At 45.3% G+C, this 25,847-nt stretch overlaps 1 protein-coding gene across 3 annotated transcripts in view; it reads right to left on the bottom strand.

The window, feature by feature from the left end:
• Window positions 1-3,627: 3,627 nt before the first annotated feature.
• LOC116362584 (C-myc promoter-binding protein) overlaps window positions 3,628-25,847 on the bottom strand; it is a 96,824-nt gene continuing 74,604 nt past the window's right edge. For 2 of the 3 annotated variants that reach the window (XM_031816663.1, XM_031816664.1), the window contains 6 exons: window positions 25,138-25,282; window positions 24,109-24,284; window positions 20,368-20,468; window positions 18,009-18,224; window positions 13,011-13,156; window positions 3,628-4,240 (listed from right to left, as the gene is read on the bottom strand). In XM_031816663.1, the coding sequence (XP_031672523.1) occupies window positions 4,085-4,240; window positions 13,011-13,156; window positions 18,009-18,224; window positions 20,368-20,468; window positions 24,109-24,284; window positions 25,138-25,282 (940 nt within the window). In that variant the 3' untranslated portion in view covers window positions 3,628-4,084. Of the gene's footprint in view, window positions 4,241-12,585; window positions 13,157-18,008; window positions 18,225-20,367; window positions 20,469-24,108; window positions 24,285-25,137; window positions 25,283-25,847 lie in introns of those variants that run through there. The other variant, XM_031816665.1, reaches the window with a different exon arrangement.

Raw genomic sequence — 25,847 nt, forward strand, 5'->3', positions numbered from 1 at the left:
ACATCAACTCTAAACTCCACATCAACTCTAAACCTCCACATCAACTGTAAACTCTCTCACACTCACTGTAAACCTCCACATCAACTGTAAACCTCCAATCAACTGTAAAACTCCACATCAACTCTAACCCTCCACCTCACTCTAAACCTCCACATCAACTGTAAACCTCCACATCAACGGTAAACCTCCACATCAACTGTAAACCTCCACATCAACTCTAACCTCCACATCAACTCTAAACCTCCACATCAACTCTAAACCTCCACATCACCTCAACAAACCTCCACACACAACCTAAACCTCCACATCAACTCTAAACCTCCACATCAACTCTAAACCTCCACATCAACTCTAAACCTCCACATCAACTCTAAACCTCCACATCAACTCTAAACCTCCACATCAACTCTAACCTCCACATCAACTCTAAAACCTCCACATCAACTCTAAACCTCCACATCAACTCTAAACCTCCACATCAACTGTAAAACCTCCCACATCAACTCTAAACCTCCACATCAACTGTAAACCCCTCCCACAAACAACTGTAAACCCTCCACATCAACTCTAAACCTCCACCTCAACTGTAAACCTCCACATCAACTCTAAACCTCCACATCAACTGTAAACCTCCACATCAACTCTAAACCTCCACATCAACTGTAAACCTCCACATCAACTGTAAACCTCCACATCAACTGTAAACCTCCACATCAAATCTAAACCTCCACATCAACTGTAAATCCTCCACATCAACTGTAAACCTCCACATCAACTCTACCATCAGGCCTTTTAACACATCAAATGAGCTGCTAAAAAGCCCTTCTCAGCTCAAGTCATGAAATTCAAGGCTGAAATCATTAGAGAATGAAAGTAGGGGTTTTCTACCAGACACCAGTGCTGCTGCAGCAAACTGGATACAACGATCCACAATGAAAGACTTGTGTAATGCAGAGTAGAGAGACTCACTGTGTTTTACTACAGAAGGGAAGGTAACAGAGACAGAGACAGAGAGGTGGACTGTCCTGTGTTTTACTACAGAAGGGAAGGTAACAGAGACAGAGAGGTGGACTGTCCTGTGTTTTACTACAGAAGGGAAGGTAACAGAGACAGAGAGGTGGACTGTCCTGTGTTTTACTACAGAAGGGAAGGTAGCAGAGACAGAGAGGTGGACTGTCCTGTGTTTTATTACAGAAGGAAGGTAACAGAGACAGAGAGGTGGACTGTCCTGTGTTTTACTACAGAAGGGAAGGTAACAGAGACAGAGACAGAGAGGTGGACTGTCCTGTGTTTTACTACAGAAGGGAAGGTAACAGAGACAGAGACAGAGAGGTGGACTGTCCTGTGTTTTTATTACAGAAGGAAGGTAACAGAGACAGAGAGGTGGACTGTCCTGTGTTTACTACAGAAGGAAGGTAGCAGAGACAGAGACAGAGAGGTGGACTGTCCTGTGTTTTACTACAGAAGGGAAGGTAACAGAGACAGAGACAGAGAGGTGGACTGTCCTGTTTTTACTACAGAAGGGAAGGTAACAGAGACAGAGACAGAGAGGTGGACTGTCCTGTGTTTTACTACAGAAGGGAAGGTAGCAGAGACAGAGACAGAGAGGTGGACTGTCCTGTGTTTTACTACAGAAGGGAAGGTAGCAGAGACAGAGACAGAGAGGTGGACTGTCCTGTGTTTTACTACAGAAGGGAAGGTAACAGAGACAGAGAGGTGGACTGTCCTGTGTTTTACTACAGAAGGGAAGGTAACAGAGACAGAGACAGAGAGGTGGACTGTCCTGTGTTTTACTACAGAAGGGAAGGTAACAGAGACAGAGACAGAGAGGTGGACTGTCCTGTGTTTTACTACAGAAGGGAAGGTAACAGAGACAGAGACAGAGAGGTGGACTGTCCTGTGTTTTACTACAGAAGGGAAGGTAGCAGAGACAGAGACAGAGAGGTGGACTGTCCTGTGTTTACTACAGAAGGAAGATAACAGAGACAGAGAGGTGGACTGTCCTGTTTTTACTACAGAAGGGAAGGTAACAGAGACAGAGAGGTGGACTGTCCTGTGTTTTACTACTACAGAAGGGAAGGTAACAGAGACAGAGACAGAGAGGTGGACTGTCCTGTGTTTTACTACAGAAGGGAAGGTAACAGAGACAGAGAGGTGGACTGTCCTGTGTTTTACTACAGAAGGGAAGGTAGCAGAGACAGAGAGGTGGACTGTCCTGTGTTTTACTACAGAAGGGAAGGTAACAGAGACAGAGAGGTGGACTGTCCTGTGTTTTACTACAGAAGGGAAGGTAACAGAGACAGAGACAGAGAGGTGGACTGTCCTGTGTTTTACTACAGAAGGGAAGGTAACAGAGACAGAGACAGAGAGTTGGACTGTCCTGTGTTTTACTACAGAAGGGAAGGTAACAGAGACAGAGACAGAGAGGTGGACTGTCCTGTGTTTTACTACAGAAGGGAAGGTAACAGAGACAGAGAGGTGGACTGTCCTGTGTTTTACTACAGAAGGGAAGGTAACAGAGACAGAGACAGAGAGTGGACTGTCCTGTTTTTACTACAGAAGGAAGGTAGCAGAGACAGAGACAGAGAGGTGGACTGTCCTGTGTTTTACTACAGAAGGGAAGGTAGCAGAGACAGAGACAGAGAGGTGGACTGTCCTGTGTTTTACTACAGAAGGGAAGGTAACAGAGACAGAGAGGTGGACTGTCCTGTGTTTTACTACAGAAGGGAAGGTAACAGAGACAGAGACAGAGAGGTGGACTGTCCTGTGTTTTACTACAGAAGGGAAGGTAGCAGAGTAGTATATTCACACTAGCATACCCTGTAGAATGAAGCAACAGTAGTATGGACAGAACTTAGTTGACAGTAAATAAGTTGTGTCAGGGTGGTAGAGTGGTATAGTGTCAGGGTGGTAGAGTGGTATAGTGTCAGGGTGGTAGAGTGTCAGGGTGGTAGAGTGTCAGGGTGGTAGAGTGGTATAGTGTCAGGGTGGTAGAGTGGTAATAGTTGTCAGGGGTGGTAAGAGTGGTATAGTGTCAGGGGGTAGAGTTGTCAGTGGTGGTAAGAGTTTCAGGTCAGGGTGGTAGAGTGTCCAGGGTGGTAGAAGTGTCAAGGGTGGTATAGTGGTCAGGGTGTCAGGGTGGTATAGTGTCAGGGTGGTAGAGTGGTATAGTGGCAGGGTGTAGTGTCAGGGATGTAGAGTGGTAGAGGTATCAGGGTGGTAGAGTGTCAGGGTGGTATAGTGTCAGGTGGTAGAGGTGTCGAGGGTGGTAGAGGGTCAGGGTGGTAGAGTGTCAGGGTGGTAGAGTGTCAGGGTGGTAGAGGGTATAGTGTCAGGGTGGTATAGTGTCTGGGTGGCAGAGTGTGAGGGTGCAGAGTGTCAGAGTGGTAGAATGGTAGAGTGTCAGGATGGCAGAGTGTCAGGGTGGTAGAGTGTCAGGGTCGTAGATTGGTAGAGTGTCAGGGTTGTCAGATTGGTAAAGTGTAGGTTGGTAGAGTGTCAGGGTGGTAGCGTGGGTAGAGTGTCAGTGTGGTAGAGTGTCAGGATGGTAGAGTGGTAGAGTGTCAGGGTGGTAGATTAGTACAATGTCAGGGTGGTAGAGTGGTAGAGTGTCAGGGGTGGTAGAGTGGTATGATGTCAGGGTGGTAGAGTGTCAGGGTGGTATAGTGTGAGGGTGGTAGGATGTCAGGGTGGTACGATGTCAGGGTGGTAGATTGGTACAATGTTAGGGTGGTAGAGTGTCAGGGTGGTACAGTGTCAGGGTGGTAGAGTGTCAGAGTGGTACAGTGTGAGGGTGGTAGGATGTCAGGGTGGTAGAGTGTCAGGGTGGTACGACGTCAGGGTGGTGGAGTGTCAGGGTGGTACAGTGTGAGGGTGGTAGGATGTCAGGGTGGTAGAGTGTCAGGGTGGTACGATGTCAGGGTGGTGGAGTGTCAGGGTGGTACAGTGTGAGGGTGGTAGGATGTCAGGGTGGTAGAGTGTCAGGGTGGTACAATGTCAGGGTGGTAGGATGTCAGAGTGTGAGGGTGGTAGGATGTCAGGGTGGTAGAGTGTCAGGGTGGTACAATGTCAGGGTGGTGGAGTGTCAGGGTGGTACAGTGTGAGGGTGGTAGGATGTCAGGGTGGTAGAGTGTGAGGGTGGTAGGATGTCAGGGTGTGAGGGTGGTAGGATGTCAGGGTGGTAGAGTGTGAGGGTGGACACAGTCACACTCACCTTGCCTCCTTTGTCTGCACTGTAGAGCTGCATGCACAGGGAGGCAGAGAGGAGAGGGGGAACAAGAGAAGAGAAGAGAGCATATTGAGTTAGAGACAGTTGGAGGAGAGCAGGACTGATGGGAAATAACCAGACAGTACCATGGTTACAGGAAATAACCAGACAGCACCGTGGTTAAAGGAAATAACCAGATAGCAGACAGTACCGTGGTTAAAGGAAATAACCAGACAGCAGACAGTATCATGGTTAAAGGAAATAACCAGACAGTACCGTGGTTAAAGGAAATAACCAGACAGTACCATGGGTAAAGGAAATAACCAGACAGTATCATGGTTAAAGGAAATAACCAGACAGTAGACAGTACCGTGGTTAAAGGAAATAACCAGACAGCAGACAGTACCATGGTTAAAGGAAATAACCAGACAGTACCGTGGTTAAAGGAAATAACCAGACAGTAGACAGTACCATGGTTAAAGGAAATAACCAGACAGTACCATGGTTACAGGAAATAACCAGACAGTACCGTGGTTAAAGGAAATAACCAGACAGTACCGTGGTTACAGGAAATAACCAGACAGTAGACAGTACCGTGGTTAAAGGAAATAACCAGACAGCAGACAGTACCATGGTTAAAGGAAATAACCAGACAGTACCGTGGTTAAAGGAAATAACCAGACAGTAGACAGTACCGTGGTTAAAGGAAATAACCAGACAGCAGACAGTACCATGGTTAAAGGAAATAACCAGACAGTACCGTGGTTAAAGGAAATAACCAGACAGTACTACGGTTAAAGGGCTGATTGGACTAGGAGAGGCTACAGGAAGAAAACCAGCTAGATGTTAATCAGGGGTGGGCAATCTTATCCACAATGGGTCAGTGTGGGTGCAGGCTTTGGCTCCAGCCAAGCAGTAACACAACTAATTCAATTACTCACAAGGTGTTTCCCAAAATGCATACTACAGTGCTCTGATTAAGCAAATTGGAGCACGGGAGGGTTGGAGTATGAGTCCAAATCACGGCAGGAGTCGAGGGATGTTTTGGGTTGGGGGATGTCTGTTGACACGGCAGGAGTCGAGGGATGTTTTGGTTTGGGGGATGTCTGTTGTCACGGCAGGAGTCGAGGGATGTTAAAAAAAGAAATCACACTGTCAGCAGTGTCTCTCTGCCACTTGCCCACGTAGGTCTGGGCTGAGGTAGTTTGTTTCACCACTCGGCCTATGTAGGGGCCGGAGTTTCCCGTTGGACAGAGCGGTGAGTGAATGCTAACGAGGCAAATCCAGGAGAGCAGGTGAACATAACGAGCATTCATGAATCATTCATGATTTCACTCGTTAGCAAAGGTAAGTGCGATTACAACTCAGATCAACGCTGGGAAAGTAATACTAAAGTAATAAAGTAATACTAAAGTAATACTAAAGTAATACTAAAGTAATACTATAGTAATACTATAGTAATAATAAAGTAATACTAAAGTAATACTAAAGTAATACTAAAGTAATACTAAAGTAATAATAAAGTAATACTAAAGTAATAATAAAGTAATAATAAAGTAATACTAAAGTAATACTAAAGTAATAATAAAGTAATACTATAGTAATAAAGTAATACTAAAGTAATACTAAAGTAATACTAAAGTAATAAAGTAATAATAAAGTAATACTAAAGTAATACTAAAGTAATACTAAAGTAATACTAAAGTAATACTAAAGTAATAAAGTAATACTAAAGTAATACTAAAGTAATACTAAAGTAATACTAAAGTAATACTAAAGTAATAAAGTAATAATAAAGTAATAATAAAGTAATACTAAAGTAATAAAGTAATAATAAAGTAATACTATAGTAATAATAAAGTAATAATAAAGTAATAAAGTAATACTAAAGTAATACTAAAGTAATACTAAAGTAATAAAGTAATAATAAAGTAATACTAAAGTAATACTAAAGTAATACTAAAGTAATACTAAAGTAATACTAAAGTAATAAAGTAATAATAAAGTAATAATAAAGTAATACTAAAGTAATACTAAAGTAATAATAAAGTAATAATAAAGTAATAATAAGTGGATAAACGATCATTAACAAAATAAAAAGGTAAGTAAACACTATTTCACAAATAAAAATGTGTGTAAATGGCATTTACCCTCCACTACATCCCTGGATGGGTCTGGCAAAACCATACATCAACATCTATAGTGGGGCAAAAAAGTATTTAGTCAGCCACCAATTGTGCAAGTTCTCCCACTTAAAAAGATGTGAGAGGCCTATATAATTTTCATCATAGGTACACTTCAACTATGACAGACAAAATGAGAAGAAAAAAATCCTGAAAATCACATTGTAGGATTTTTAATGAATTTATTTGCAAATTATGGGGGAAAATAAGTATTTGGTCAATAACGAAAGTTTATCTCAATACTTTGTTAGGTAATACAGTAGGGGGAGCGCTGCTCAGTGTGAGGTAATACAGTAGGGGGAGCGCTGCTCAGTGTGAGGTAATACAGTAGGGGGAGCGCTGCTCAGTGTGAGGTAATACAGTCGAGGGAGTGCTGCTCAGTGTGAGGTAATACAGTAGGGCGAGTGCTGCTCAGCGTGAGGTAATACAGTAGGGGGAGAGCTGCTCAGTGTGAGGTAATACAGTAGGGGAGGTGCAGCGTGAGGTAATACAGTAGGGGTAGTGCTGCTCAGCGTGAGGTAATACAGTAGGGGGAGTGTGAGGTAATACTGTAGGGGGAGTGCTGCTCAGCGTGAGGTAATACAGTAGGGGGAGCGCTGCTCAGTGTGAGGTAATACAGTAGGGGAGGTGCAGCGTGAGGTAATACAGTAGGGGGAGTGCTGCTCAGCGTGAGGTAATACAGTAGGGGTAGTGCTGCTCAGCGTGAGGTAATACAGTAGGGGGAGTGCTGCTCAGCGTGAGGTAATACAGTAGGGGGAGTGCTGCTCAGCGTGAGGTAATACAGTAGGGGTAGTGTGAGGTAATACTGTAGGGGGAGTGCTGCTCAGCGTGAGGTAATACAGTAGGGGGAGTGCTGCTCAGCGTTGAGGTAATACAGTAGGGGGAGTGCTGCTCAGCGTGAGGTAATACAGTAGGGGGAGTGCTGCTCAGCGTGAGGTAATACAGTAGGGGGAGTGCTGCTCAGCATGAGGTAATACAGTAGGGGGAGTGCTGCTCAGCGTGAGGTAATACAGTAGGGGGAGTGCTGCTCAGCGTGAGGTAATACAGTAGGGGTAGTGCTGTTCAGCATGAGGTAATACAGTAGAGGGAGTGCTGCTCAGCGTGAGGTAATACAGTAGGGGGAGTGCTACTCAGTGTGAGGTAATACAGTAGGGGGAGTGCTACTCAGTGTGAGGTAATACAGTAGGGGGAGTGGGAGGTAATACAGTAGGGGGAGTGCTGCTCAGTGTGAGGTAATACAGTAGGGGGAGGGCTTCTCAAATGGAATGTTTTATGCGTACTCAAGAAAATGTCCTCGGGAAAATGCACTAGAAGATGAGAGTGTGGAGCACGGTAATATGCATGAGGAACACCCAGTGACTCAGGGGAGCACGGTAATATGCATATTGAGAAACACCCAGTGACTCAGGGGAGCACGGTAGTATGCATATTGAGAAACACCCAGTGACTCAGGGGAGCACGGTAATATGCATATTGAGAAACACCCAGTGACTCAGGGGAGCACGGTAGTATGCATATTGAGAAACACCCAGTGACTCAGGGGAGCACGGTAATATGCATATTGAGAAACACCCAGTGACTCAGGGGAGCACGGTAATATGCATATTGAGAAACACCCAGTGACTCAGGGGAGCACGGTAATATGCATATTGAGAAACACCCAGTGACTCAGGGGAGCACGGTAATATGCATATTGAGAAACACCCACGGTCTTCAATAAAGACTTAATTAGTAAAAATCTGCTGTGTTAATGCTTTGGCTGCACCTACATCAGCAATTAACAGAGTAAAGAGGAATGGAGGGGAATGGAAATGGATGGGAGGGGGAAAGTAAAGGTAGAGGATATCAAGCATAGCTACTAGACAGGGAGAAGAACACTGAGGAGGATAGCATAGCTACTAGACAGGGAGAAGAACACTGAGAGGATAGCATAGCTACTAGACAGGGAGAAGAACACTGAGAGGATAGCATAGCTACTAGACAGGGAGAAGAACACTGAGAGGATAGCATAGCTACTAGACAGGGAGAAGAACACTGAGAGGATAGCATAGCTACTAGACAGGGAGAAGAACACTGAGAGGATAGCATAGCTACTAGACAGGGAGAAGAACACTGAGAGGATAGCATAGCTACTAGACAGGGAGAAGAACACTGAGAGGATAGCATAGCTACTAGACAGGGAGAAGAACACTGAGAGGATAGCATAGCTACTAGCCAGGGAGAAAAACACTGAGAGGATAGCATAGCTACTAGACAGGGAGAAGAACACTGATAAGGGATAGCATAGCTACTAGACAGGGAGAAGAACACTGAGAGGATAGCATAGCTACTAGACAGGGAGAAGAACACTGATAAGGGATAGCATAGCTACTAGACAGGGAGAAGAACACTGAGAGGATAGCATAGCTACTAGACAGGGAGAAGAACACTGATAAGGGATAGCATAGCTACTAGACAGGGAGAAGAACACAGAGAGGATAGCATAGCTACTAGACAGGGAGAAGAACACTGAGAGGATAGCATAGCTACTAGACAGGGAGAAGAACACTGAGAGGATAGCATAGCTACTAGACAGGGAGAAGAACACTGAGAGGATAGCATAGCTACTAGACAGGGAGAAAAACACTGAGAGGATAGCATAGCTACTAGACAGGGAGAAGAACACTGATAAGGGATAGCATAGCTACTAGACAGGGAGAAGAACACTGAGAGGATAGCATAGCTACTAGACAGGGAGAAGAACACTGATAAGGGATAGCATAGCTACTAGACAGGGAGAAGAACACTGAGAGGATAGCATAGCTACTAGACAGGGAGAAGAACACTGAGAGGATAGCATAGCTACTAGACAGGGAGAAGAACACTGAGAGGATAGCATAGCTACTAGACAGGGAGAAGAACACTGAGAGGATAGCATAGCTACTAGACAGGGCGAAGAACACTGAGAGGATAGCATAGCTACTAGACAGGGAGAAGAACACTGAGAGGATAGCATAGCTACTAGACAGGGAGAAGAACACTGAGAGGATAGCATAGCTACTAGACAGGGAGAAGAACACTGATAAGGGATAGCATAGCTACTAGACAGGGAGAAGAACACTGAGAGGATAGCATAGCTACTAGACAGGGAGAAGAACACTGATAAGGGATAGCATAGCTACTAGACAGGGAGAAGAACACTGAGAGGATAGCATAGCTACTAGACTGGGAGAAGAACACTGATAAGGGATAGCATAGCTACTAGACAGGGAGAAGAACACTGAGAGAGGATAGCATAGCTACTAGACAGGGAGAAGAACACTGAGAGGATAGCAGAGCTACTAGACAGGGAGAAGAACACTGAGAGGATAGCATAGCTACTAGACAGGGAGAAGAACACTGAGAGGATAGCATAGCTACTAGACAGGGAGAAGAACACTGAGAGGATAGCATAGCTACTAGACAGGGAGAAGAACACTGAGAGGATAGCATAGCTACTAGACAGGGAGAAGAACACTGAGAGGATAGCATAGCTACTAGACAGGGAGAAGAACACTGAGAGGATAGCATAGCTACTAGACAGGGAGAAGAACACTGAGAGGATAGCATAGCTACTAGACAGGGAGAAGAACACTGAGAGGATAGCATAGCTACTAGACAGGGAGAAGAACACTGAGAGGATAGCATAGCTACTAGACAGGGAGAAGAACACTGAGAGGATAGCATAGCTACTAGACAGGGAGAAGAACACTGAGAGGATAGCATAGCTACTAGACAGGGAGAAGAACACTGAGAGGATAGCATATCTACTAGACAGGGAGAAGAACACTGAGAGGATAGCATAGCTACTAGACAGGGAGAAGAACACTGAGAGAGGATAGCATAGCTACTAGACAGGGAGAAGAACACTGAGAGGATAGCATAGCTACTAGACAGGGAGAAGAACACTGATAAGGGATAGCATAGCTACTAGACAGGGAGAAGAACACTGAGAGGATAGCATAGCTACTAGACAGGGAGGTGAACACTGAGAGGGGATAGCATAGCTACTAGACAGGGAGAAGAACACTGAGAGGGGATAGCATAGCTACTAGACAGGGAGAAGAACACTGAGAGGATAGCATAGCTACTAGACAGGGAGAAGAACACTGAGAGGATAGCATAGCTACTAGACAGGGAGAAGAACACTGAGAGGATAGCATAGCTACTAGACAGGGAGAAGAACACTGAGAGGATAGCATATCTACTAGACAGGGAGAAGAACACTGAGAGGATAGCATAGCTACTAGACAGGGAGAAGAACACTGAGAGAGGATAGCATAGCTACTAGACAGGGAGAAGAACACTGAGAGGATAGCATAGCTACTAGACAGGGAGAAGAACACTGATAAGGGATAGCATAGCTACTAGACAGGGAGAAGAACACTGAGAGGATAGCATAGCTACTAGACAGGGAGGTGAACACTGAGAGGGGATAGCATAGCTACTAGACAGGGAGAAGAACACTGAGAGGGGATAGCATAGCTACTAGACAGGGAGAAGAACACTGAGAGGATAGCATAGCTACTAGACAGGGAGAAGAACACTGAGAGGATAGCATAGCTACTAGACAGGGAGAAGAACACTGAGAGGATAGCAGAGCTACTAGACAGGGAGAAGAACACTGAGAGGATAGCATAGCTACTAGACAGGGAGAAGAACACTGATAAGGGATAGCATAGCTACTAGACAGGGAGAAGAACACTGAGAGGATAGCATAGCTACTAGACAGGGAGAAGAACACTGAGAGGATAGCATAGCTACTAGACAGGGAGAAGAACACTGAGAGGATAGCATAGCTACTAGACAGGGAGAAGAACACTGAGAGGATAGCATAGCTACTAGACAGGGCGAAGAACACTGAGAGGATAGCATAGCTACTAGACAGGGAGAAGAACACTGAGAGGATAGCATAGCTACTAGACAGGGAGAAGAACACTGAGAGGATAGCATAGCTACTAGACAGGGAGAAGAACACTGATAAGGGATAGCATAGCTACTAGACAGGGAGAAGAACACTGAGAGGATAGCATAGCTACTAGACAGGGAGAAGAACACTGATAAGGGATAGCATAGCTACTAGACAGGGAGAAGAACACTGAGAGGATAGCATAGCTACTAGACTGGGAGAAGAACACTGATAAGGGATAGCATAGCTACTAGACAGGGAGAAGAACACTGAGAGAGGATAGCATAGCTACTAGACAGGGAGAAGAACACTGAGAGGATAGCAGAGCTACTAGACAGGGAGAAGAACACTGAGAGGATAGCATAGCTACTAGACAGGGAGAAGAACACTGAGAGGATAGCATAGCTACTAGACAGGGAGAAGAACACTGAGAGGATAGCATAGCTACTAGACAGGGAGAAGAACACTGAGAGGATAGCATAGCTACTAGACAGGGAGAAGAACACTGAGAGGATAGCATAGCTACTAGACAGGGAGAAGAACACTGAGAGGATAGCATAGCTACTAGACAGGGAGAAGAACACTGAGAGGATAGCATAGCTACTAGACAGGGAGAAGAACACTGAGAGGATAGCATAGCTACTAGACAGGGAGAAGAACACTGAGAGGATAGCATAGCTACTAGACAGGGAGAAGAACACTGAGAGGATAGCATAGCTACTAGACAGGGAGAAGAACACTGAGAGGATAGCATAGCTACTAGACAGGGAGAAGAACACTGAGAGGATAGCATAGCTACTAGACAGGGAGAAGAACACTGAGAGGATAGCATATATACTAGACAGGGAGAAGAACACTGAGAGGATAGCATAGCTACTAGACAGGGAGAAGAACACTGAGAGAGGATAGAATAGCTAATAGACAGGGAGAAGAACACTGAGAGGATAGCATAGCTACTAGACAGGGAGAAGAACACTGATAAGGGATAGCATAGCTACTAGACAGGGAGAAGAACACTGAGAGGATAGCATAGCTACTAGACAGGGAGGTGAACACTGAGAGGGGATAGCATAGCTACTAGACAGGGAGAAGAACACTGAGAGGGGATAGCATAGCTACTAGACAGGGAGAAGAACACTGAGAGGATAGCATAGCTACTAGACAGGGAGAAGAACACTGAGAGGATAGCATAGCTACTAGACAGGGAGAAGAACACTGAGAGGATAGCAGAGCTACTAGACAGGGAGAAGAACACTGAGAGGATAGCATAGCTACTAGACAGGGAGAAGAACACTGATAAGGGATAGCATAGCTACTAGACAGGGAGATACATTTCACAGAGGACAGGTCTATATATGACTAGGATGATTTAGTACTATAAACCAAGCTCTATGGAGAAGGGTTAGGGTTATTTCAGAGAATAGGTCTATGAAGGACCAGGATGACAGTATTATAAACCAAGCTCTATGGAGAAGGGTTAGGGTTATTTCAGAGAATAGGTCTATGAAGGACCAGGATGACAGTATTATAAACCAAGCTCTATGGAGAAGGGTTAGGGTTATTTCAGAGAATAGGTCTATGAAGGACCAGGATGACAGTATTATAAACCAAGCTCTATGGAGAAGGGTTAGGGTTATTTCAGAGAATAGGTCTATGAAGGACCAGGATGACAGTATTATAAACCAAGCTGTACCTTGTCCACACAGTCATCGAAGAAGGCCAAGCTGGCGTCTTCGTCTGAGACGAAGGAGCATTCCTCTATGAATCTGGTGAACATCTGAGTCTTGGTCATCAGGGAGTAGAACTTCTGGTGGGACCGGTCTCTGCTCTTCAGGAACCCTACAGAACATTACAACCATATGAGAAACCTAACAAGATACAGTAGAACTTCTGGTGGGACCGGTCTCTGCTCTTCAGGAACCCTACAGAACATTACAACCATATGAGAAACCTAAAAAGATACAGTAGACCTTCTGGTGGGACCGGTCTCTACTCTTTAGGAACCCTACAGAACATTACAACCATATGAGAAACCTAACAAGATACAGTAGAACTTCTGGTGGGAACGGTCTCTGCTCTTCAGGAACCCTACAGAACATTACAACCATATGAGAAACCTAAAAAGATACAGTAGACCTTCTGGTGGGACCAGTCTCAGGAACCCTGAAGAGGACGGTTGGGGAGGGAGAAACGGAACATTTGTGGTTCACTGCTAGACATATCTGGCAAAATAGGTTTAGGGTCTTGGAACCTTGACCATGAAGCACACTGCTTATTTTTTATATATTTTTTAACCTTTATTTAACTAGGTGAGTCTTTATTTAACCAGGCGAGTCTTTATTTAACCAGGTGAGTCTTTATTTAACCAGGTGAGTCTTTATTTAACCAGGCGAGTCTTTATTTAACCAGGTGAGTCTTTATTTAACCAGGCGAGTCTTTATTTAACCAGGCGAGTCTTTATTTAACCAGGCGAGTCTTTATTTAACCAGGCGAGTCTTTATTTAACCAGGCGAGTCTTTATTTAACCAGGTGAGTCTTTATTTAACCTGGCGAGTCTTTATTTAACCAGGTGAGTCTTTATTTAACTAGGTAAGTCTTTATTTAACCACGTGAGTCTTTATTTAACTAGGTAAGTCTTTATTTAACCAGGTGAGTCTTTATTTAACTAGGTAAGTCTTTATTTAACCAGGTGAGTCTTTATTTAACCAGGTAAGTCTTTATTTAACCAGGTTAGTCTTTATTTAACCATGTTAGTCTTTATTTAACCAGGTAAGTCTTTGAGAACACATTCTCTTTTACAATAACAACAGATGTACCTTAGCTAGGCACAGTCGTGCAGGTAAGATAACACATGGCCAATCTAGGGTGCAAAACAGGGAAGTGACTTCCTTAATTGTTAAACCCAGCTGACATGATTTAACAGCTGACCTGACTAACAGCTGCCCTGACTAACAGCTGACATGATTAACAGCTGACCTGACCTGACTAACAGCTGACCTGATTAACAGCTGACCTGACTAACAGCTGACATGATTAACAGCTGACCTGACTAACAGCTGACATGATTAACAGCTGACCTGACTAACAGCTGACCTGACCTGACTAACAGCTGACCTGACTAACAGCTGACCTGACCTGACTAACAGCTGACCTGACCTGACTAACAGCTGACCTGACTAACAGCTGACATGATTAACAGCTGACATGATTAACAGCTGACATGATTAACAGCTGACCTGACCTGACTAACAGCTGACATGATTAACAGCTGACCTGACTAACAGCTGACCTGACTAACAGCTGACCTGACCTGACTAACAGCTGACCTGACTAACAGCTGACCTGACCTGACTAACAGCTGACCTGACCTGACTAACAGCTGACCTGACCTGACTAACAGCTGACCTGACTAACAGCTGACCTGACCTGACTAACAGCTGACCTGACCTGACTAACAGCTGACCTGACCTGACTAACAGCTGACATGATTAACAGCTGACCTGACTAACAGCTGACATGATTAACAGCTGACCTGACTAACAGCTGACCTGACTAACAGCTGACCTGACCTGACTAACAGCTGACCTGACCTGACTAACAGCTGACCTGACCTGACTAACAGCTGACCTGACTAACAGCTGACCTGACCTGACTAACAGCTGACCTGACTAACAGCTGACCTGACCTGACTAACAGCTGACCTGACTAACAGCTGACCTGACCTGACTAACAGCTGACCTGACCTGACTAACAGCTGACCTGACCTGCCTAACAGCTGACCTGCAGGACAAACAGGGCCAGGGGGAGTGGGGAGGATGGTTGGTCATTGGCTCACACTGCAGGCCAAGCTTTGTGTTGTTGTGGGTCCCTACAGTAATACTAATGGACAGCTGATAGATTCTCTATGGATACAGATACACCCACACCACTTGGCCAAAGAAACACGTTGAGAAAGCACATTCTCCCATTACCCATACTTGTGTGTGTGTCTTTCAGCTCTAGTCATTACATAACACTACTGCAGAAGAGGTCTCTCTAAACTCCTCATCCCTATTTGTCAGGATCACACTCCTCATATCCAACATGTCCTTAGCTACAGCTAGCATCCACTAGAGAATGCACATGTCTTTGGCTACAGCTAGCATGGCTAGCATCCACGAGAGAATTTTCATGTCCTTGGCTACAGCTAGCATGGCTAGCATCCACTAGAGAATGCACATGTCCTTGGCTACAGCTAGCATGGCTAGCATCCACGAGAGAATTTTCATGTCCTTGGCTACAGCTAGCATCGCCAGCATCCACTAAAGAATGCTCATGTCTTGGCTACAACTAGCATGGCTAGCATCCACTAGAGAATGCTCATGTCCTTGGCTACAGCTAGCATGGCTAGCATCCACTAGAGAATGTTCATGTCCTTGGCTACAGCTAGCATGGTTAGCATCCACTAGAGAATGCTCATGTCCTTGACTACAGCTAGCATGGCTAGCATCCACTAGAGAATGCACATGTCCTTGGCTACAGCTAGCATCGCCAGCATCCACTAAAGAATGCTCATGTCTTGGCTACAGCTAGCATGGCTAGCATCCACTAGAGAATGCACATGTCTTGGCTACAGCTAGCATGGTTAGCATCCACTAAAGAATGTTCATTTCCTTGTCTACAGCTAGCATGGTTAGCATCCACTAGAGAATGCTCATGTCCTTGACTACAGCTAGCATGGTTAGCATCCACTAGAGAATGCACATGTCCTTGGCTACAGCTAGCATCGCCAGCATCCACTAAAGAATGCTCATGTCTTGGCTACAGCTAGCATGGCTAGCATCCACTAGAGAATGCACATGTCTTGGCTACAGCTAGCATGGTTAGCATCCACTAAAGAATGTTCATTTCCTTGTCTACAGCTAGCATGGTTAGCATCCACTAGAGAATGCTCATGTCCTTGACTACAGCTAGCATGGTTAGCATCCACTAGAGAATGCACATGTCCTTGGCTACAGCTAGCATCGCCAGCATCCACTAAAGAATGCTCATGTCTTGGCTACAGCTAGCATGGCTAGCATCCACTAGAGAATGCACATGTCTTGGCTACAGCTAGCATGGTTAGCATCCACTAAAGAATGTTCATTTCCTTGTCTACAGCTAGCATGGTTAGCATGCACTAGAGAATGCACATGTCCTTGGCTACAGCTAGCATCCACTAGAGAATGCACATGTCCTTGGCTATGGGCCATGGTCAAAAATAATGCACTAAATAAGGGATAGGGTGCCATTTGGGATGAAGCCCTTGGCTACGGCTAGCATGGTTAGCATCCACTAGAGAATGCTCATGTCCTTGGCTACAGCTAGCATGGCTAGCATCCACTAGAGAATGATCATGTCCTTGGCTACGGCTAGCATGGTTAGCATCCACTAGAGAATGCTCATGTCCTTGGCTACAGCTAGCATGGCTAGCATCCACTAGAGAATGATCATGTCCTTGGCTACAGCTAGCATGGCTAGCATCCACTAGAGAATGCTCATGTCCTTGGCTACGGCTAGCATGGCTAGCATCCACTAGAGAATGCTCATGTCCTTGGCTACGGCTAGCATGGCTAGCATCCACTAGAGAATGCACATGTCCTTGGCTACAGCTAGCATGGTTAGCATCCACTAGAGAATGCTCATGTCCTTGGCTACGGCTAGCATGGCTAGCATCCACTAGAGAATGCTCATGTCCTTGGCTACGGCTAGCCATTGCAGTCTTTAACAATAAAGGACCGTCTGACTAGTTTACCCACCAGAGACAATGCAGATTGGATGGTATTAGCCAGCTTCAACTGTCCCCAGTCCAGATTCAACTCTATCAGCTGTGGTATTAGCCAGCTTCAACTGGCCCCAGTCCAGATTCAACTCTATCAGCTGTGGTATTAGCCAGCTTCAACTGGCCCCAGTCCAGATTCAACTCTATCAGGTGTGGTATTAGCCAGCTTCAACTGGCCCCAGTCCAGATTCAACTCTATCAGCTGTGGTATTAGCCAGCTTCAACTGGCCCCAGTCCAGATTCAACTCTATCAGGTGTGGTATTAGCCAGCTTCAACTGTCCCCAATCCAGATTCAACTCTATCAGGTGTGGTATTAGCCAGCTTCAACTGGCCCCAGTCCAGATTCAACTCTATCAGCTGTGGTATTAGCCAGCTTCAACTGGCCCCAGTCCAGATTCAACTCTATCAGGTGTGGTATTAGCCAGCTTCAACTGGCCCCAGTCCAGATTAAACTCTATCAGCTGTGGTATTAGCCAGCTTCAACTGGCCCCAGTCCAGATTAAACTCTATCAGGTGTGGTATTAGCCAGCTTCAACTGTCCCCAATCCAGATTCAACTCTATCAGGTGTGGTATTAGCCAGCTTCAACTGGCCCCAGTCCAGATTCAACTCTATCAGGTGTGGTATTAGCCAGCTTCAACTGGCCCCAGTCCAGATTCAACTCTATCAGGTGTGGTATTAGCCAGCTTCAACTGGCCCCAGTCCAGATTCAACTCTATCAGGTGTGGTATTAGCCAGCTTCAACTGGCCCCAGTCCAGACTCTGGAGCAGAGAACAGCTGCAGCTAGCTAGAGCTCCAGACCTGCACATGCACTGAGAGTCACACACACATAGACTCACACACACACACACACACACAGAGACTCACATACACACCAAGCCGGTACTAACCTTGCAGGTCAAAGAGAGAGGAGGCGTCAGTAGTCTTCTCAGACGGGGCCTGGGTGATGGGTCTCAGGTATGAGCGGTAGCCTTTCAAGATGGCCGCCATGAACCTGAGGAAGGCTTCCTGTATCTCCATCTCCAGGCTGTGGAGGCTCTTCCCACAGGCCAGCTCTGTACAGTCACTCATACTCAGCTCCAATAGGCCATCAGGACGCTGCTGACCTGGGGGGGAACCAATAGAAAAGAGGGCTGTTGGTTATGCTGACCTGGGGAGTACCAATAGAAAAGAGGGCTGTTGGTTATGCTGACCTGGGGAGAACCAATAGAAAAGAGGGCTGTTGGTTATGCTGACCTGGGGAGAACCAATAGAAAAGAGGGCTGTTGGTTATGCTGCCCAACAATCTGGGAAGAACCAATAGAAAATAGGGTTGATGTTAATGCTGACCTGGGGAGAACCAATAGAAAAGAGGGCTGTTGGTTATGCTGACCAACAACTTGGGGAGAACCAATAGAAAAGTGCGTTGTTGGTTAAGCTGATCTGGGGAGAACCAATAGAAAAGAGGGTTGTTGGTTCTGCTGATCTGGGGGGAACCAATAGAAAAAATGTTTTTTGTTTACATATCTTCTAGGGTTTGTCCCAAATGGCACCATATTCCTTAATGTAGTGCACTACATAGGGAACAGGGAGCCATGTGGGATGCATCCCTCATGCAGTTCCAGAGATACATAGAGGAAAACACTCTTAGAAGATACAATGGGTGGACAAAACATTAGGAACACCTGCTCCTTCCATGACATAGACTGACCAGGTGAATCCAGGTGAAAGATATGATCCCTTACTGATGTCACTTGGTAAATCCACTTCAATCAGTGTAGATGAAGTGGAGAAGACCGGTTAAAGAAGGATTTTTAAGCAACATAATATTAGGAAGGTGTTCTTAACATTTTATCTGCTATGTTTAACTACCTGTCACAGATGAAGACAGTTTAAAACACAACTTAAAACAAGCAGGACTGTCCGTATGAAAGTTGAGTTGATGACGTGAGGGGTTTGGGTTCTGTCTGTCTTGTTGTTGTTGAACTAGATAAAGGGTAAATAACGAAACACAACAGTTTAAATCTCTACTGAAGTTAGTTTTCCTCTGAGAAACAAGACCCTAAAGATAAGACTCAGCTTGTCACTCTGCCAAGCTCTATCGATGTTCAATATTCCCAGCCTAAACACTAATGCAGTGGCAGGACACATTTTCAGCCTCACTGAGTCTCAGAATGTAACACTATTCGATTTGTATTTGTATTTGATTTCTCAATAAGCAGGCAGCAGGTTTACTGGCTAGGATATAAATAACACAACTGAACTAATGGAGACAAATAGAGCAGGTAGGGAGAGGGAGTGGGGGGAGAGGGGGGAGAGAGGACAGAGGGAGAGAGAGGAGGAGAGGGAGGAGAGACAGAGAGAGAGGAGAGAGAAGAGAGCGAGGGGGGAGAGAGGAGAGACAGAGAGAGAGGAGAGAGAAGAGAGCGAGGGGGAAGAGAGGGGGGATAGAGGAGAGAGAGAGAGAGAGGAGGAGAGGGAGTGGGTGGAGAGGGGGGAGAGAGGACAGAGAGAGAGAGAGGAGGAGAGGGAGGAGAGACAGAGAGAGAGAGGAGAGAGAAGAGAGCGAGGGGGGATAGAGGAGAGAGAGGAGAGAGAGGAGTGAGAGAAAAAGAGAGTGAGAGAGAGATGCAGCAAGAGAGAGAGAGAAGAGAGCGAGGGGGGAGGTTGGAGATAGAGGGGGTGAGAGAGAAAGAGAAGGAGAGAGAGATGCAGCGAGCGAGAGAGAGCGAGAGAGCGAGATGCAGAGAGCGAGAGAGATGCAGCGAAAAAGAGAGCGAGAGAAATGCAGAGAGAAAGGAATAATGATGTAATACTAACTGGTGGTTTTGTTACAGAGGAAGAGGAGAGAAGAAGAAGAATGATACAACACTGTTCTTTAATATAGACCTGCCGTCTGTTTGGTAGACACTGGAGAAAGAATAGGAAGCTGAATGTAAAGTACTCCTACACTACTGCTACAGTGGCTTATCATATTTAGAAGAAGAAGAACACCTAGAGTCAAACACATCAGCTTGAAAGAATCTTTCAAAGTCGACCTTGAAAAGGAGTGTTATTGAAAAAAGTGTTCTTGATCTATATAAGACAAACCAACCAAGCGGTTGCCAGATCTTTTTTTGTTGCCAACTCCTTTGTCTTTGTTATATTAAAGGAGCGAACTGAGGCAGAACCAGAGTCACATCTGGCAACTCAGGCTACACTTGACCCAGTTTATTCATTCTGAAATCTTTAGTCCTCTATCCACACAGTACAGTACGGTCCTCTACTCACCGTCCACCAGTTGCTGGTAGAGATTGTTCAGCACATTCATCAGGTTTTTACAGGCTTTCTTTGGCAGGATCTTCCAGGTCAGGGCCCTCTTATCTCCGTTGCTGAAAAAGGAGAAACACACGGTCAGTTCTCCAGAGGTGCAGAGAGGTGGAACACACCCAAAACTAACACTGGCGAAGGATAGGGGCAGGAGACCACCCTCGAGACGGCTGCCTCCAAGACTTCTCCAAATATCTTAGAACCACAGAAACAGATTGAACTTTGACCCATATGGAAAATGGATGCACACAGTACATCGCTGTGGATAAAAGCGTCTGATAAATGGAATATATTCTACTATTATCATTACACCTACAGTGGCCAAACACGACGCAATACAGTCTCATTTTCTTCACCGTCGATTAAAGACCTACCGTGTAAAACACTTCCACAGCCCACCTTGAGGAATAGACTGTCTCAGCTGGGATTACAGCCCACCTTGAGGAATATAATGTCTCAACTGGATTACAGCCCACCTTGAGGAATAGACTGTCTCAGCAGGGTTACAGCCCACCTTGAGGAATAGACTGTCTCAACTGGGTTACAGCCCACCTTGAGGAATAGACTGTCTCAGCTGGGTTACAGCCCACCTTGAGGAATAGACTGTCTCAACTGGGTTACAGCCCACCTTGAGGAATAGACTGTCTCAACTGGGTTACAGTTACAGCCCACCTTGAGGAATAGACTGTCTCAGCTGGGATTACAGCCCACCTTGAGGAATAGACTGTCTCAACTGGGTTACAGTTACAGCCCACCTTGAGGAATAGACTGTCTCAACTGGGTTACAGCCCACCTTGAGGAATAGACTGTCTCAACTGGGTTACAGTTACAGCCCACCTTGAGGAATAGACTGTCTCAGCTGGGATTACAGCCCACCTTGAGGAATAGACTGTCTCAACTGGGTTACAGTTACAGCCCACCTTGAGGAATAGACTGTCTCAACTGGGTTACAGCCCACCTTGAGGAATAGACTGTCTCAACTGGGTTACGGAATAGACTGTCTCAACTGGGGTTTACAGCCCACCTTGGGGAATAGACTGTCTCAACTGGATTACAGCCCACCTTGAGGAATAGACTGTCTCAACTGGGTTTACAGCCCACCTTGGGGAATAGACTGTCTCAACTGGGTTTACAGCCCACCTTGAGGAATAGACTGTCTCAACTGGGTTACAGCCCACCTTGAGGAATAGACTGTCTCAACTGGGTTTACAGCCCACCGTGAGGAATAGACTGTCTCAACTGGGGTTACAGTTACAGCCCACCTTGAGGAATAGACTGTCTCAACTGGGTTACAGCCCACCTTGAGGAATAGACTGTCTCAGCTGGGTTACAGCCCACCTTGAGGAATAGACTGTCTCAACTGGATTACAGCCCACCTTGAGGAATAGACTGTCTCAGCTGGGTTACAGCCCACCTTGAGGAATAGACTGTCTCAACTGGGGTTACAGCCCACCTTGAGGAATTAGCTAAGTGGATGGAGGCTCTTCACTATGGTTGACTGTTCTCAGCCCGTTAGCTAAGTGGATGGAGGCTCTTCACTATGGTTGACTGTTCTCAGCCCGTTAGCTAAGTGGATGGAGGCCCTTCATTATGGTTGACCCTGTACTGTTCTCAGCCCGTTAGCTAAGTTGATGGAGGTTCTTCACTATGGTTGACTGTTCTCAGCCCGTTAGCTAAGTGGATGGAGGCTCTTCACTATGGTTGACTGTTCTCAGCCCGTTAGCTAAGTGGAGAGTCTTGGAGAGTCATACTGTGAGAGTTGGTTGGGGACTGAGCAGAAAGCCATAGTCACAAAGGGCAGCAGGTAGCCTAGTGGTTAGAGTGTTGGACTAGTAACCAGCAGGTAGCCTAGTGGTTAGAGTGTTGGACTAGTAACCAGCAGGTAGCCTAGTGGTTAGACTGTTGGACTAGTAACCAGCAGGTAGCCTAGTGGTTAGACTGTTGGACTAGTAACCAGCAGGTAGCCTAGTGGTTAGAGCGTTGGACTAGTAACCAGCAGGTAGTCTAGTGGTTAGAGTGTTGGACTAGTAACCAGCAGGTAGCCTAGTGGTTAGAGCGTTGGACTAGTAACCAGCAGGTAGCCTAGTGGTTAGAGTGTTGGACTAGTAACCAGCAGGTAGACTAGTGGTTAGAGTGTTGGACTAGTAACCAGCAGGTAGCCTAGTGGTTAGAGTGTTGGACTAGTAACCAGCAGGTAGCCTAGTGGTTAGAGTGTTGGACTAGTAACCAGCAGGTAGCCTAGTGGTTAGAGCATTGGACTAGTAACCAGCAGGTAGCCTAGTGGTTAGAGTGTTGGACTAGTAACCAGCAGGTAGCCTACTGGTTAGAGCGTTGGACTAGTAACCAGCAGGTAGCCTAGTGGTTAGAGTGTTGGACTAGTAACCAGCAGGTAGCCTACTGGTTAGAGCGTTGGACTAGCAATGTTGGACTAGTAACCAGCAGGTAGCCTACTGGTTAGAGTGTTGGACTAGTAACCAGCAGGTAGCCTAGTGGTTAGAGTGTTGGACTAGTAACCAGCAGGTAGCCTACTGGTTAGAGTGTTGGACTAGTAACCAGCAGGTAGACTAGTGGTTAGAGCGTTGGACTAGCAAAGTTGGACTAGTTACCGGAAGGTTGCAAGATCGAATCCCCGAGCTGACAAGGTCTGTCGTTCTGCCCCTGAACAAGGCAGTTAACCCACTGTTCCCCTGAACAAGGCAGTTAACCCACTGTTCCCCTGAACAAGGCAGTTAACCCACTGTTCCCCTGAACAAGGCAGTTAACCCACTGTTCCCCTGAACAAGGCAGTTAACCCACTGTTCCCCTGAACAAGGCAGTTAACCCACTGTTCCCCTGAACAAGGCAGTTAACCCACTGTTCCCCTGAACAAGGCAGTTAACCCACTGTTCCCCTGAACAAGGCAGTTAACCCACTGTTCCCCTGAACAAGGCAGTTAACCCACTGTTCCCCTGAACAAGGCAGTTAACCCACTGTTCCCCTGAACAAGGCAGTTAACCCACTGTTCCCCTGAACAAGGCAGTTAACCCACTGTTCCTAGGCCGTCATTGTAAGTAAGAATTTGTTCTTAACTGACTTGCCTAGTTAAATAAAGGATACCTAAAAAAAATCTGTACTCAAAAAAGAGACTTTACACATTATATGGATAGAAACCTTTAGTCTATTCCATTCTAGTACACAACAGGGGGTTGGTAGTCGCCGCAATGCTTACTGGGAGATGGTGTTCGTGTCAGAAGAAGCTGTGCTTACTGGGAGATGGTGTTTGTGTCAGAAGAAGCTGTGCTTACTGGGAGATGGTGTTCGTGTCAGAAGAAGCTGTGCTTACTGGGAGATGGTGTTCGTGTCAGAAGAAGCTGTGCTTACTGGGAGATGGTGTTTGTGTCAGAAGAAGCTGTGCTTACTGGGAGATGGTGTTTGTGTCAGAAGAAGCTGTGCTTACTGGGAGATGGTGTTCGTGTCAGAAGAAGCTGTGCTTACTGGGAGATGGTGTTCGTGTCAGAAGAAGCTGTGCTTACTGGGAGATGGTGTTTGTGTCAGAAGAAGCTGTGCTTACTGGGAGATGGTGTTTGTGTCAGAAGAAGCTGTGCTTACTGGGAGATGGTGTTCGTGTCAGAAGAAGCTGTGCTTACTGGGAGATGGTGTTTGTGTCAGAAGAAGCTGTGCTTACTGGGAGATGGTGTTTGTGTCAGAAGAAGCTGTGCTTACTGGGAGATGGTGTTTGTGTCGAGGTCGACACAGCTGACGTCCAGAGGGGGGTCGTAAAGGTCAAAGTAGCGTGAGTCGACCCCCACAATGAAGGGGCAGGGGGCGGAGAGGACCCCTGCCAGAGCCAGTGGGCACAGAGGGATGTACGGACACGGCCAGTGGAATGGGAAGATCATCTGAGGGGGAGAGAAAGAGGTCAAATGAGGAAACTGAACCTTTAAAACTACTGTCAAAACTGAGAGACATTACCAATACTACAATTATTAGCTACTACTAAAAATACTATCAAACTGCCATAGCGAATTATTTAACTTCTACTATCAAACTGCCATAGCGAATTATTTAAACCCTACTTTCAAACTGCCATAGCGAATTATTTAAACCCTACTTTCAAACTGCCATAGCGAATTATTTAACTTCTACTATCAAACTGCCATAGCGAATTATTTAAACCCTACTTTCAAACTGCCATAGCTAATTATTTAAACCCTACAATCAAACTGCCATAGCTAATTATTTAAACCCTACTATCAAACTGCCATAGTAAATTATTTAAACTACCTTCTAAAACCACAAGCAACTACTAAAAGTCCTAAAGATTCAAACAACTGATATGAGGTTCTATAGTGTTAAATAGCCGTTATCTGAGGTACTATAGCATTTAACAGCTGATATCTGAGGTACTATAGTGTTAAACAGCCGTTATCTGAGGTTCTATAGCATTAAACAGCTGATATCTGAGGTACTATAGTGTTAAACAGCTGATATCTGAGGTATTATAGTGTTAAACAGCTGATATCTGAGGTACTATAGTGTTAAACAGCTGATATCTGAGGTACTATAGTGTTAAACAGCTGATATCTGAGGTACTATAGTGTTGAACAGCTGATATCTGAGGTACTATAGTGTTAAACAGCTGATATCTGAGGTATTATAGTGTTAAACAGCTGATATCTGAGGTTCTATAGTGTTAAACAGCTGATATCTGAGGTACTATAGTGTTAAACAGCTGATATCTGAGGTACTCACAGCCACCAGAGCCTCAGTGACACTGGTCAGAACAGCGGGCCGTAGAGAGTGGACCAGGATCTTATGTTCTGTCACAGCAAACACCAGGAGCGTTATAGCATTCTCCGGACCGAGGTTCTGCAGCAGTATGGAAAACCGACCACCACTGGAACACAGCCATAGAAGAGATGAACACATCATAACACAGCCATAGAAGAGTTTAACACACTACATCACTATCATAACATATACCATCAATTAACCATACCATAACATATACCATCAATTAACCATATCATAACTAATACCATACATTAACCATACCATAACTAATACCATCAATTAACCATACCATAACATATACCATCAATTAACCATATCATAACTAATACCATACATTAACCATACCATAACTAATACCATACATTAACCATACCATAACTAATACCATAAATTAACCATACCATAACTAATACCATAAATTAACCATACCATAACTAATACCATCAATTAATCATACCATAACATATACCATACCTTAACCATACCATAACTAATACCATCAATTAATCATACCATAACTAATACCATACATTAACCATACCATAACCTATACCATCAATTAACCATACCATAACTAATACCATAAAATAACCATACCATAACTAATACCATAAAATAACCATAAAATAACCATACAATCAATTAATCATACCATAACTAATACCATG

The sequence above is a fragment of the Oncorhynchus kisutch genome, unplaced genomic scaffold, assembly GCF_002021735.2.
Source record: "Oncorhynchus kisutch isolate 150728-3 unplaced genomic scaffold, Okis_V2 scaffold849, whole genome shotgun sequence".
NCBI classification, from domain to species: Eukaryota; Metazoa; Chordata; class Actinopteri; order Salmoniformes; family Salmonidae; genus Oncorhynchus; species Oncorhynchus kisutch.